General features: G+C 44.0%; 2 protein-coding genes across 5 annotated transcripts in view; one reads left to right on the forward strand and one right to left on the reverse strand.

Moving 5' to 3' along the window:
• The window catches only part of LOC120573828 (E3 ubiquitin-protein ligase TRIM39-like), a 17,354-nt gene extending 12,548 nt beyond the window's left edge, over positions 1-4,806 (forward strand). For 3 of the 4 annotated variants that reach the window (XM_039823683.1, XM_039823684.1, XM_039823685.1), the window contains 9 exons: positions 229-324; positions 1,129-1,362; positions 1,674-1,851; positions 2,040-2,126; positions 2,331-2,357; positions 2,616-2,642; positions 3,126-3,301; positions 3,442-3,597; positions 3,894-4,806. In XM_039823683.1, coding sequence (XP_039679617.1) covers positions 229-324; positions 1,129-1,362; positions 1,674-1,851; positions 2,040-2,126; positions 2,331-2,357; positions 2,616-2,642; positions 3,126-3,301; positions 3,442-3,597; positions 3,894-4,097 — 1,185 coding nt within the window. In that variant the 3' untranslated portion in view covers positions 4,098-4,806. The remainder of the gene's footprint in view (positions 1-228; positions 325-1,128; positions 1,363-1,673; positions 1,852-2,039; positions 2,127-2,330; positions 2,358-2,615; positions 2,643-3,125; positions 3,302-3,441; positions 3,598-3,893) is intronic. The other variant, XM_039823686.1, reaches the window with a different exon arrangement.
• A 1,901-nt stretch (positions 4,807-6,707) lies between these two features.
• On the reverse strand, positions 6,708-12,645 carry ube2m (ubiquitin conjugating enzyme E2 M). Its single transcript, XM_039824736.1, has 6 exons — positions 12,348-12,645; positions 10,013-10,107; positions 8,468-8,506; positions 8,178-8,281; positions 7,994-8,057; positions 6,708-7,160 (listed from the first exon to the last, which is right to left on the reverse strand). Exons 1-6 carry the CDS (start codon positions 12,460-12,462, stop codon positions 7,020-7,022), a joined length of 558 nt encoding a protein of 185 aa, XP_039680670.1. The 5' UTR covers positions 12,463-12,645; the 3' UTR covers positions 6,708-7,019.
• Between the last annotated feature and the right edge of the window lie 18 nt (positions 12,646-12,663).

Here is a 12,663-nt window from a genome sequence, read left to right on the forward strand (position 1 = left end):
TGGGCAACAAATAATAGGCACACTGTCAAAAAAATTTCAACATTCCAACTGCTCACTGATTAAGTTTGCAGATGATGCTGTCCTAGTCGATTTTTTTTTTTAACAGATAATGAACAGGACTACAGGACTGAGGTTGACCACTTCCAGGAATGGAATGCAATCAAAACTCACTAATAGGTGAGAGGATATTGCACAGGCACTGATATATGATGTAATGATGTGTTGCAGAAGCAGGTGGCGAGGACGGAGCAGGAGATCCTGAACCGGATCGGACAGAAAGAGATTCATGTTACTCAGCTGAAGAGGAAACTGGATGCAGTCAAGGTCAGACACGCACGCACGCACGCACGCACGCACGCACGCACGCACGCACGCACACACACACACACACACACACACACACGCTAGAGGATGGATACCCGACCCGAGCCCACACAAAACTTTCATGTGCGCACGCAAAACTTTTGACCACTCTACCACTGAGCCACAGCCGCCCCTAGATCCAAGGGGTGTTGAACGGGACATTCTAAAACTCTTAACATGGTTTAATGCAGTGGTTCCCAACCTGGGGTCCGGGCACCCCAGGGGGGCGGCAAAGATCACAGGGGGTGCGCAAGTCTTTATCTAGTTTGAGGTTGAGGTAAAAAAAAAAATATTCGCACGTTAAACAAATTATGATAATACACTAGAATATATAATGTATACAAAAGTCGGTATAAAAAGTATATATTTTTGTTTTCGCTTAAAATTGGAGGCGGGGCGCCAAGGAAAAAAGGTTGGGAACCACTGGTTTAATGTACCTAAACAACGATCAATGATTACCAAATTTCTCTCTCATATTGCTCCTCATAACCACTGAAAACTGTCAATCGACCCAAACGTCCAATTATTATGGACGTTATCTGACATTAAGGGTTTCTTCTTCACATTTTCAGCAGGGCAGCGGAGCAGCTGTGGGTTGACTCTCTATGGTTCTCATGGGCTTTATAAGTTTTAGAATGTCCCCATTGAGAGACACACACACACACATTATTATTCCGAGTTTTATAATCTAATATAACCTGAAGAGGTGCGTTTTGAATACGTCCAGGTCAGTTTAATAACGGCGGTTTTAATATTTCCTGCCAGAGCTACGCAGACGGCGAGCGCGGCGAGGTGGAGCAGCTTCTGGACGACGTGGCGGTCTCTCTAGACCGGATCCGGTCCCGCGTGGTGGGGGGGATCCAGATCCAGCTGGACGGCGTAATGGAGAAGGGGACGGGGCTAGTGAGGCGTCTGGAGGCGGAACTTAGTCAGCTGACAGAGAGGAGAGCAGAGCTGGAGAAGCAGGCCGTCAGCCAGGATCACATCGGCTTCCTACAGGTTACATAGAATATAATATATAATATAATATAAGACGTTACATTGAAGCAATTGCTAAATTAGTTGCTATATTTAGAGGAATTAAATTTATACTTTCATTTATACTTTATTATCCATTTATACTTGTATTTATCCTATAGAAAAACTTGGTTTATTTTGAGCAAAAAGTAGATTTAAAATTTTATTTTAATGCATTTTGAAAAAACAAAGTCAAGATTTTTAAAAATATTTTTAAGAAAAAAGTAGTTTTTCATTTCTATAAAAAAAAGGTCTGAATATTAGTATAAAAAGTGTAATATTTTGTGTGCCAGAGTCTGGACTGTGCGGCGGCCCCCCTGGCCGAGGACCAGGATGCTGATCTGGATGAAGAGTTCTCAGAGTTTTCTCTCAGCTTCCAGCTGGATGACGTCAAGAACTCACTGGCCGACATCAGGGACAGGATGGACCTCATCAGGATGGGGGGGGGACCAACCCCCAGGGGGGGCTCAGGTCAGTTTTTATATTTTTTTATATATATATATATATAAGATGGGCAACATCAGGCTGGGGGGGGAGGACCAACACGGGAATGTGTGTGTGTGTATAATGTTTGTGTCTGTGTGTGTGTGTGTGTGTGTAATGTGTGTGTGTGTGTATAATTTGTTCTCTGTATAATGTTGTCTCTGTGTGTGTTTCAGTGTCCAATGAGCTGACGGCAGCAGAGAGCATGCTCAGTCTGAGAGGAAGCTCGGCCAATCTGAGGAAGAGTCAGTGGTCTCTGAGAGGTGATGACATCATCTTTACATCACACATGAATCGGTGGTAGCGCTAGAAATGTTGAATGGGTGTCTCAGTGAGTCGACTAGATGGAGTTTAGTTCTCGTCAAAGATATCTGACACAAGCGCTAATACACAGAGACCCTTTTACTGAGACCATCAGAGGACTTTTAATGTGAAAGGGTACTGACTGGTTTCCTGTTTCCCTTCAGATATGAAGAGGATGAAACATGTCTCAGGTACGTCTGGTATCAATTAATAATGTCTTATTATATTATGTTAATGAAACATGTCTCAGGTACGTCTGGTATCAATTAATACCGGTAATGTCTTATTATATTATGTTAATGAAACATGTCTCAGGTACGTCTTATCAATTAATAATGTCTTATTATATTATGTTAATGAAACATGTCTCAGGTACGTCTTATCAATTAATACAGTCTTATTATTGATGTTAGTGATTGTTAATGTTAACCAGCTTCATTCTGTTGCAGGACATAAGAAGGTGCGAGTCTACATGGGTGAGAAGATTTATCTTTATTTAGAATTAAAGATGATTCTGTTGTAGTTTGTCAGCCGGCTGTTTGAGCGACCGCTAACATGCTAACCCTGTTGTTATGATGTTAGCATGCTAGTAAGGAGGCATAAAGAACAGAAAGCTAAGTGTGACGCTAACAAAGCCAGCTAACGTTGTTAATCTGCATCTGTAACTACGTGTTGAGAAATCTCTCCGTAATCCCCCTCTATGTTATTTAGGAGCTAAAACAGGATGTGAGATGTTTTAGTATGGAACCAAAAGTAAAATATCCCAGTATGCAACACTGGACACTGACTGCTAAAGTATCCCACAATGCAATGCGGTAGGAACGACAATGTTCATAACAGAGAGACAGAAAGCGTGGAGCTGTGGAACGTTAAAGTTGTGTGTTGTGTCTCCGTTGACTCAGATGTGTGTTGTTGTGTCTGGTGTGTTGTGTGTGCTGATGTGTGTCCGTGGTCTCCAGAGGACGTGGCGTTGAACCCCGTGACGGCGTACCCCTTCCTGATCCTGTCCTCAGACAGGAAGCAGGTGAAGCGCGGCGAGACGCTGCAGTTCTTCCGGAGCAGCCCGCAGCGCTACGATGTCTGGTCCTGCGTCCTCGCCAAGGAGGGCTACGCCACTGGACGCCACTACTGGGAGGTGAGAGCCTGACGCTACGGTAACACTACCCCCGTTTTTGATGTTTTGCTCCAACATTTTGTCACTTGAACTTTTCTTTACCCTTGTTGACTGACTGGTCCGTTGCTATGGTGACGTCCCCCCCCCCCCGTGTGTGGCAGGTGTTTATCGGCGAGAGCAGGGACTGGAAGCTGGGCGTGGTCACGGAGACGGCGAGCAGGAAAGGGCTGTTTGACATGAGTCCGTCTAACGGGTACTACGCCCTCTGGTGGAGCGGAGGCCAGCTGAGAGCGCTCACGGCCCCCCCCCTCACTAAGGTACGCACACTTACTAGTTCTCTAGGTTACTTTATACTTAATATTCACATCTTTTACTGCAGTAAAACTACTAAAAATACACTTCATGACTGAAGTATAGTGTGTGTGTGTGTATATATGTGTATATATATATATATCTATCAAGCAATTAGAAACCAACATATGGTAATAGGAATATGAGGTTTCCTGCGGTTGGCTCAGATATATATATATATATATATATATATATATATATATATATTTACGGACCATAACTGTGAGTGTGGGGCGCTGTGTGTTTTGTGCCGGCGGTGCAGGTGAAGAGCCCCCCGAGGCTGCGTCAGGTGGGCGTGTTCCTGGACGTGGACGAGGGTCACGTGACCTTTTATAACGCCAAGTCTGGCTCGGAGATCTACAGCTTCAGCGGAACCGCAGAGTTCACCGAGAGGATGTTTCCTCTGCTGGGGACCGGGGACAAAGAGACGCCGCTGGTGCTGATGACCACGCAGCCCGATGCCTGAGGGGGGAGGGGGGGATAATGGGGGAAGAAAAGAGGGGAACACCTGGACGGTTCTTGACATCAAAAAGTGCCAGAAAACATCGGAACAAATGTACAAGATGTTTGAGAAAAAGGCTCACAAGTGCAAAAAAAACGTTAAAGAAAGCACCAAAAACATCAAAAGGGGGGGGGGGGCAGAGATAGAGGGGAAAGAAAGAGGAGTTTTTTTGTTTTTTGTTGACATTTATGTTGCTTTTTTTTCAAAATGTTTGTAGCTTTTGTCTTGACTTTTTTGTCGCTTGATTTGACATTTTGTTGCTATTTTCTAAAATCTCTAGACGCATCGGTTAGTTTGGACGTCAGCCGAAAAACAAACAATAACCAGCAAAACCTAAAGAAAAGGGAGGAAAAGAAGTTGAGAAATGCCTTAATATAAACCTGAAAATAAGTTGTTATGCTGCTGGAAGAAACCACTGGTTTGGGAGGGGGGGGGATTAAGAAATAAATATAGGAGATTTAATAAACAGAAGTTGTGTAATAAGTAAATTATTAAAACTTGTGAAGAAGTGTTTAAACATGTCAGAATATGAAGGAAATGTTTGTTTTTATTAGACATATCACCTTTGATGGCTCCGCCCCCTTTACCTTTCAGCCAATGGCGAGGCTCCGTTGATGTTCAAACTGTTAAATAGGATTAAATAAAGACTCCTTTTCATCTCTGTGGACTTGAACTCTCGTCTTTCTCTCTAAAATCAACATTTAGTTTGATGGTTTTTTAGACATTTGTCTCTTTTTAACTTAATTTATGTTTATACATTTTTGTTGCTTTTGAATTTAGTTGAGTTTAGTTAGTACTTTTTGTGGAAGTTTTTCTGACAAATGTCACCATTTGACATTTCTTTCCTCAGACGGTTCATTGTGACGTTAATACTTCATTTTGGGGATTTTTTATGAACTCATTAGCTGGTATCTTAAACTTTTTAATGCACTGAAAATATTTACTACAATGTTGTCAAATTTCTTACTGTGATCATGTACCACCTTTTTTAGTTCTCTCTCTCTCTCTGCCAGACCTTCCTCCACAGCTCTGCAGAGGAAGGTCTGACTAGTCCACACAGCACTCTGGGATGGGAGTAAAATGTGCTCTGGTTTATTGGAATTTCTTTAACCCTTGTGTTGACTTCGGGTCACTTTGACCCGTTTAAAATTTTTGTTTTATATCAGAAAATATGGGACGTAGAAATAAATGCTGAAAATGTGCAGAAGAAAAATTTAACAATTTAAAATGTTGGAAAACTCTTTTTTTCAAGGTTGATGGGAAGACAACACACCAATCCCAGTCGTCTTGGCCGGAGCCCCGGTGCCTCTGCTAAATAGTCTCAGGAAGGAACTGGTTTGATTTCTTTTCAAAGGGATGTCACAACAGTTACAATCATTCAAGTTCATATTTTATTTAACATAAATCATATTGCAGTCAATGTGAACAGCTGGGGTTTCAATATACACAATAAGCAGTCCCTAAGCCATTAGCCACCTCTAAGACCAACACACCATACCCCAAAAAAAAACAAAACCAAAGCCCGCCCCTCCCCTCTCTAAACTAAACTAAACCCCCCATTAAACACGCCCCGGCACGGCGGCGCCCACCGGCCCCAGTGCCCCGTTGTGTCTGTGTGTGTGATTTTAGCAGCAAACTCCAAACTGTCTCTGTCCATCTTCTTTTCAGGACCTTTAACCGGGGCACTTTAACCCGTATCCTCAGCCCCGCCCCTCTAACAGGCCCCTCCCACAGAGTCATCACAGGCAGGAAACTGTCACCGGCTCGCTTTAACTGACTTCTTTAAGGCGTTCCTGAGCCTGTAAAAGCTCGTTTCTAGGATGGCCAAGGAATGGCTGCCTCCCTCCCTTCTCTTTAAAAACCAAGTGGCTGCTTTAGACCTGCTTTGGCCTGGTCTGATTCCTGCTTATTATCTGGCATTTTCTCAACATATTAAGTGTTGTTTTTAAAAGGACGTAAAGCGCTTATAAATGAAAGGTATAACTCTGCCTCCGATTGGCTGACCCTGGCATTCTATAACCTAACCCATCCACCCAACGAAGGCAACGAGTGCTAGCCAATCAGACGCGGAGTAGGGCGGGACATTCCTCCCTCATCCTAGGAAAACGCAGCTTCCCCGGTCTGGAAATGTCCACGTCTGGCTTTAAGGGAACTTGCGTCTTTGAGGGAGTTTTTAAGGCGCATCTGAGACTCCAAGCTGTGGTCTGAAGCCCCTCCCAGTGCGATTTGAAGCCCCTCCCCTCCGGCATTTAGGCGCTACCTCGCTAAACGCACAACGATAATTTGTGTTTCTAGGAGGAAGTATGTGGTGGTGCTGCCAGATCCCGAGCGAGCGCCGTTTGTCTAAAACGGCGTTTGGGTACGTTTGGAGTTTGCTGCTGGCTGAAAACGGTGGAACGAACCAAGAAACGGCGGTGGCGAGGCGGAGGGGAGGGCGTGTCCTTCTGCCTGCCGGCCTGATTCAGGCGTCTCTGCCAAAAACACACTAAATAATAATAATAAAAAAAGAGAATCATCATCATCATCATCAGCGTCATGGTGAATCACTCACTGAGCAACATTCACTGACTTCCCACATCAGCCCAAACCCCCGCTGGCCATCTTTTTGAGTCCAGTTCTGGTGTGTGTTGTGTCGGCGTCCCCCTGTGGCGTGTAAACGGTTGAATGTTGCGTCTTGGAAGTAAAACAGAGAGAAATAAGGGAGGGAGGGGGGAGAGAGGGGGGGAGGGAGAAAGGGAGTTTCTTCTTTTGTTTTAAAACAGAAAAGCGTCTTGTGGCGTGCTGCTTTCTGTCGCTGCAGCTCCTGTTCTGCCAGCGAGCAACGAGGAGTAAAAGGGGGAGGGCAGGGGGGAGGGGTTTGGAGGATGACAGGACGGAGACGCCGGGTTATTTCAGACACCTCTCGAAGTAGGTGGCGCCCACGTAGCCGCCCCGCAGCGAGCGGTGGACGTTCTGCTCAAAGAGCCGCCGGTTCGTCTGCAGAACTTCAGCCGCCTCCTTGTTCAGAGGGTCCTCTGGGTTTGGCTCCTACGGGGGGGGGGGGGTTAAATCACCGTGATGATACAAACAACATCATCATCAACAGACCTTTTTCACAGCAGACATGTTGACTTGTCATAGTAGGAAAAGCACAGCTGAGATTGATAATCTTAACGATGGCTCAGTTCATAAGGTGTCCCAGTAAGATATTACAGTGAGTCAGCATGAACAATACCAGGGTGTGAGTGTGAGAGTGTGTGTGTGTGTCTTTGTGAGTGTGTGTGTAATGACCAAACAGAGCGGAAGATAAACTGATTCATGAATTATCAAAATAAATGCTGATTCATTTCTATTGATTCCTTTCCAGATGAAACTAAACCCTCTGGATCTTTGAATCTCTGCTCAGACTTTGACTTATTTGCATTATTTATTGTTCTGTTAATGTTATGCATGTATGTATGTATGTATGTATGTATGTATGTATTTTTCTACCAGGGATGCACCAAATTCAGGATTGGGATTCTGACTGGGCTGAACATGAACATGGCCTCTGTTCCAACATGTGGTCTGAAACATCTGAAAGAATACGAGTTGTGCATGAAGGAATCTCCAGACAGCAGCAACTTCAGGTACATTACAGACATTCATGTGTTTACTGTGTTCATGGACTGAGGATGGGAGGAGGATTCAGCAGAATCCTAACCACTGGATTCGGTATTCGGCCAAACCCCAAAAATCTGGATTGGGTGCATCCCTAGTTCCGGTTGTGGTTCTTGGTGAGGACGGCCCCTAACCCTCTGAAGTGAGCCTACGTTGGTGTGTGTGCTTGTTGGAAGAAGGCCCGTAAACAAAGCCAAGCGTAGGGTAAAGAATGAACTCACTAGAAATAGATACTGTAGACCGTAGATGATGGAGTTTATCGTCAACACAGGTTTCCAGTCCTCTCTGTGGACGACAACAACAACAAGTTGAAAGTCTCCCATACAGCACCCCCTGGTTAGAACACTGTGAGCTCCTAAAATCAGAAGGAGCTTCAGAGCTGCAAGAGACAAGACAGTTCCATACCTTAAGATATTTAGGCAGACATTTCCTTCCAGGTCGATGTTGGGGTGGTACACCATTGTCTCACACTTTACCTTGGGGGGGTCGTGGGGGTAACCCTGTCCTACCTGGAAAACACACACACACACACACACACACACACACACACACACACACACACACACACACACACACACTTATTTATCTGAACTTACTGTGAGGCAGAGAGAGAGAGGGAGGGAGAGAGAGAGAGAGAGAGGGAGAGAGAGGAGAAGAGAGAGAGGGGAAAAGGACAGGAAGCAACTGTTTCTCACCTTAAAGCTGAAGACAAATTTCCCTCCTTTGTAAAATCCCTGCGAGACAAAACACAGACACATTTAATCTCAGAATCAGAAAAGGATTTATGGCCACACGTGTGTGTGGCCATAAATCCACACACACGACCTGACAGGCCGGGCCGTTTTTGGACAGATATTTAGAAATTATGTTTTGGGTCGGGCTCGGTCACATCAGCACAATAAGGCATTTGTTGTACAATGGTGCTGCGGCTCCTTTAAGAGAGGTGTGTGTGTGTGTGTGTGTGTGTGTGTGTGTGAGTGTGAGAGAGAGAGAGAGAAGCGGAAGCAGACGTGTTGTGGATGTGACCAGAGCAGAGTTAGTGGAATAAGTCTAAGGTCTGTACCCAGTGTGGGAGGTGTCCGACAGAAAGCCCAGACTTAAAGCCAAGCTCATTCATTTGTTGACCAGAAACAGGATTCTAACCCCCGTTAACGTTATTCATGTTACAAGGTTGGTCCTGGAGGTAACCAGTCTCCCCTGGTTTACAGACCACGGTCGGAAACAAATCAATCAGGAAAGGTTAACACATTGAACTTTTTTTTTTAAGATCAATTTTTTATTCAGTTTTTCATTTTAAACAACAACAACAGAACAGACAAACACACTTGAACAAGAACAACCCCCCTCTCTCACCCCCCACGGTCTCGAGGAAAAGAAAGAAAGAACAAACAAATAAATAAAGAAAAACAGAGATCCCACCTTGTCTAGTCCCTCTCCTCTACTTCCTGTGATGCTGAGGTCATTAGGACTGATACCTGTGCTGCTGCACCTTTCCATAGGTCTATAGTCGATGACTTGGCTTTGGTAATCCTTGCTGTAGAGAGCTCAAGCATAACTATGTCCAGAAAATACACCAACCACTGTTTATACAAAGAGAGTGGGGTTTGTTGGTTGCTGTTGAGCCAGCTAACCAAATTTTCTTCTGTCTCCCAAGCAGGTGTAATTTAGAGTCATCATTAAGTAACTAAACAATCAGGTCAGCAGGAATTCGACATCCTATCACATCAGATATTACTGATGTTGTTTTATTCCAGAACTCATGTACCTGTTCACACTCCCAGACCATGTGCAGGAAAGTTCCAGTTTGTTCAGGTTGACAGAACGTGCAATAGGGAATAGGAATGGCTTTAGAGACGCATCTCTTCTGAGGAGTCCAGTATGGCATATGTTGAAGTGGATCTGCTGGTGATTTGGGTTCTTGGAACAGTGGGAAATGTTGACCCAAACTGTCTCCAAATGAATTACGTCCCCTCAGGGCTCAGCTCTCGCTCCCATTGAACATTTTAAATTTAAAACAGCTTATTAACGTGCGCTTGTTGCCCCGTGTGGCTGATGTCTCATCTGTTGACATTTCTGAATGTCTCCCTACAGCTGCTTAATAAAAGCTTTCCACACAAACACACGGACATATTTCATTAGGATGAGAACCAAATGAGATTTTAACTGGGTCGGGTTCAGACAGAAAAATTCGGCCCAATCCGGACAGACACAGACACACAGACACACAGACACACACACACCTCGTCTGGTGAGATGATGAGTCTGAAGTTGAGAAGGTCATCGTCGTCGGGGAAGTTGATCTCACACGTCTTTGGCAGGTTCAACTCATTAATGTCTGAAACATACACACACACACACAACTATTGTATTAGATACACTAACACACACACACACATATTACACTAACACACACACACACACACACACAACTATCAAAGACACTAACACACACACTATCAGAGACACTAACACACAACTATTGTATTAGATACACTAAAACACACACACACACACACACACTAGATACACTAACTAACACACACACACACACACACAACTATTAGAGACACTAAAAAACACCACACACACACACACACACACACACACACACACACACACACCTATCAGAGACACTAACACTCAGACTGTTGTTGACTTCAGTGAAAAGTGATGAGTCGTAACGTTAGAGAAGTAGAGCTGACACAGCAAGTTAGCTTTCTAAAAGCTAGCTGGTGTTAGCCTTCAGAAGGGACAGATGTTGAGCTACTTGTACTTTAGTCTTTTTTTTTTCATGCCACTTTCTACTTCGCTACATTTCAGAGAGAAATATTGGACTACGTTCATCTGTTCCAGCTTTAGTTACTAGTTACTTTAGTTACTCCACTACATTCATCTGTTCCAGCTTTAGTTACTTTACACATTAATCATTTACTACATTCATCTGTTCCAGCTTTAGTTACTAGTTACTTTAGTTACTCCACTACATTCATCTGTTCCAGCTTTAGTTACTAGTTACTTTAGTTACTCCGCTACATTCATCTGTTACAGCTTTAGTTACTAGTTACTTTAGTTACTCCGCTACATTCATCTGTTCCAGCTTTAGTTACTAGTTACTTTAGTTACTCCACTACAGTCATCTGTTCCAGCTTTAGTTACTAGTTACTTTAGTTACTCCACTACATTCATCTGTTCCAGCTTTAGTTACTAGTTACTTTAGTTACTCCACTACATTCATCTGTTCCAGCTTTAGTTACTAGTTACTTTAGTTACTCCACTACATTCATCTGTTCCAGCTTAAGTTACTAGTTACTTTAGTTACTCCGCTACATTCATCTGTTCCACTTTAGTTACTTTACACATTAAGCTGTGTAAGGTGTGTGTCTCTGTGTGTGTGTGCCTGTGCGTGAGTGAGTGAGTGAGTGTGTCTGTGAGAGTGTGTGTGTGTGTAGACCATTAAACACACAACTGTTTGGATCCTTTACACTTTCTAAAATAGGATTGTTCTTTACTTTTAATACTTTAACTACATGTTCCTGATGATACTCACTGACTTTTACTTAAGTAACATTTACACTGCAGGACTGTTACTGTAACTGTATTTATATAGTGTAGTGTTAGTACTTTTACTGCAGTAACTAAAGCTGTAACAGATGAATGTAGTGGAGTAAAAAGTCCAGTATTTCTCTCTGAAATCTAGCGGAGTAGAAGTAGAAAATGGCATGAAGAGAAAAGACTCAAGTAAAGTACAAGTACCTCAACATTTGGACTTAAGTACAATACTGGAGTAAATGTACTTAGTTACATTCCACCACTGACAGCAAGTTAGCTTTTATAAAAGCTACCTGGCGTTAGCCTTCACAAGTGTTAGCCAGTTAGCAGTGATAAAGTGTTCCGGATTTATTGCCGTTTAGAGAGTTAGCTGCGTGCTAACAGGCTAGCATAAAACGGGGCTAGCTAGTCTGTCTGCGTGTTTTCAAATATAGCATAAGCTAGCCGCCGTTAGCTAATGATACTTAAAGTTAGCATGCTAGCTGTTAGCCTCTCCCTGTTTTTATGTGTATTTGTGTACCCTGGGCTCGGAAGGGGGTCGTGTTACCCGGGGGTTTATTGGTCAGTAGTCGGCCGCGGCAGGCAGGGCCGGTAACCCGGGGTTGGGGCTGTAAACTAGCCCACCTTTCTGTATATTTTCCCGGGTTTTGGTGCTGTTAACTAGCCTACCTTTCTGTATATTAACCCCGGGGATGGTGCTGTTAACTAGCCCACCTTTCTGTATATTTTCCCGGGTTTTGGTGCCGTTAACTAGCCTACCTTTCTGTATATTTCCCGGGGTTGGGGCTGTTAACTAGCCCACCTTTCTGTATATTTCCCCTGGTTTTGGTGCTGTAAACTAGCCTACCTTTCTGTATATTTCCCCGGGTTTTCGTGCTGTTAACTAGCCTACCTTTCTGTAAATTTCTCTGGGGTTGGGGCTGTTAACTAGCCTACCTTTCCGTATATTTCCCCTGGTTTTGGTTCTGTAAACTAGCCTACCTTTCTGTATATTTCGCCAGGTTTTGGTGCCGTTAACTAGCCTACCTTTCTGTATTCGGAGCTGGGCCGCGCTGGCTTTTTTACCCCCGGCTCCTGTTCTGTTTCCTCCCGCAGATTCCTCGTCTTTCTTCTGCTGCTTCAGGGAAAAGAGTTTAATCATCTTCACGTATTATTGGCTAAATATATTCTGTGTCCCTTCGGTCTGTCGGTGCCGTGATTGCCGTGGTTAACGGAGAGAAGGTTCAGTCCTAACAAACAGCACCGGGACGTTGATGGAGCCGGTGCGTCTCAACTAATCACACAAGCTAACCGAGCTAGCCTAGCATGTTAGCCAGCAGAGGGAGGGAGAGAGATAGGAGGG

Source organism: Perca fluviatilis, chromosome 15 (genome assembly GCF_010015445.1).
Source record: "Perca fluviatilis chromosome 15, GENO_Pfluv_1.0, whole genome shotgun sequence".
NCBI lineage: Eukaryota > Metazoa > Chordata > Actinopteri > Perciformes > Percidae > Perca > Perca fluviatilis.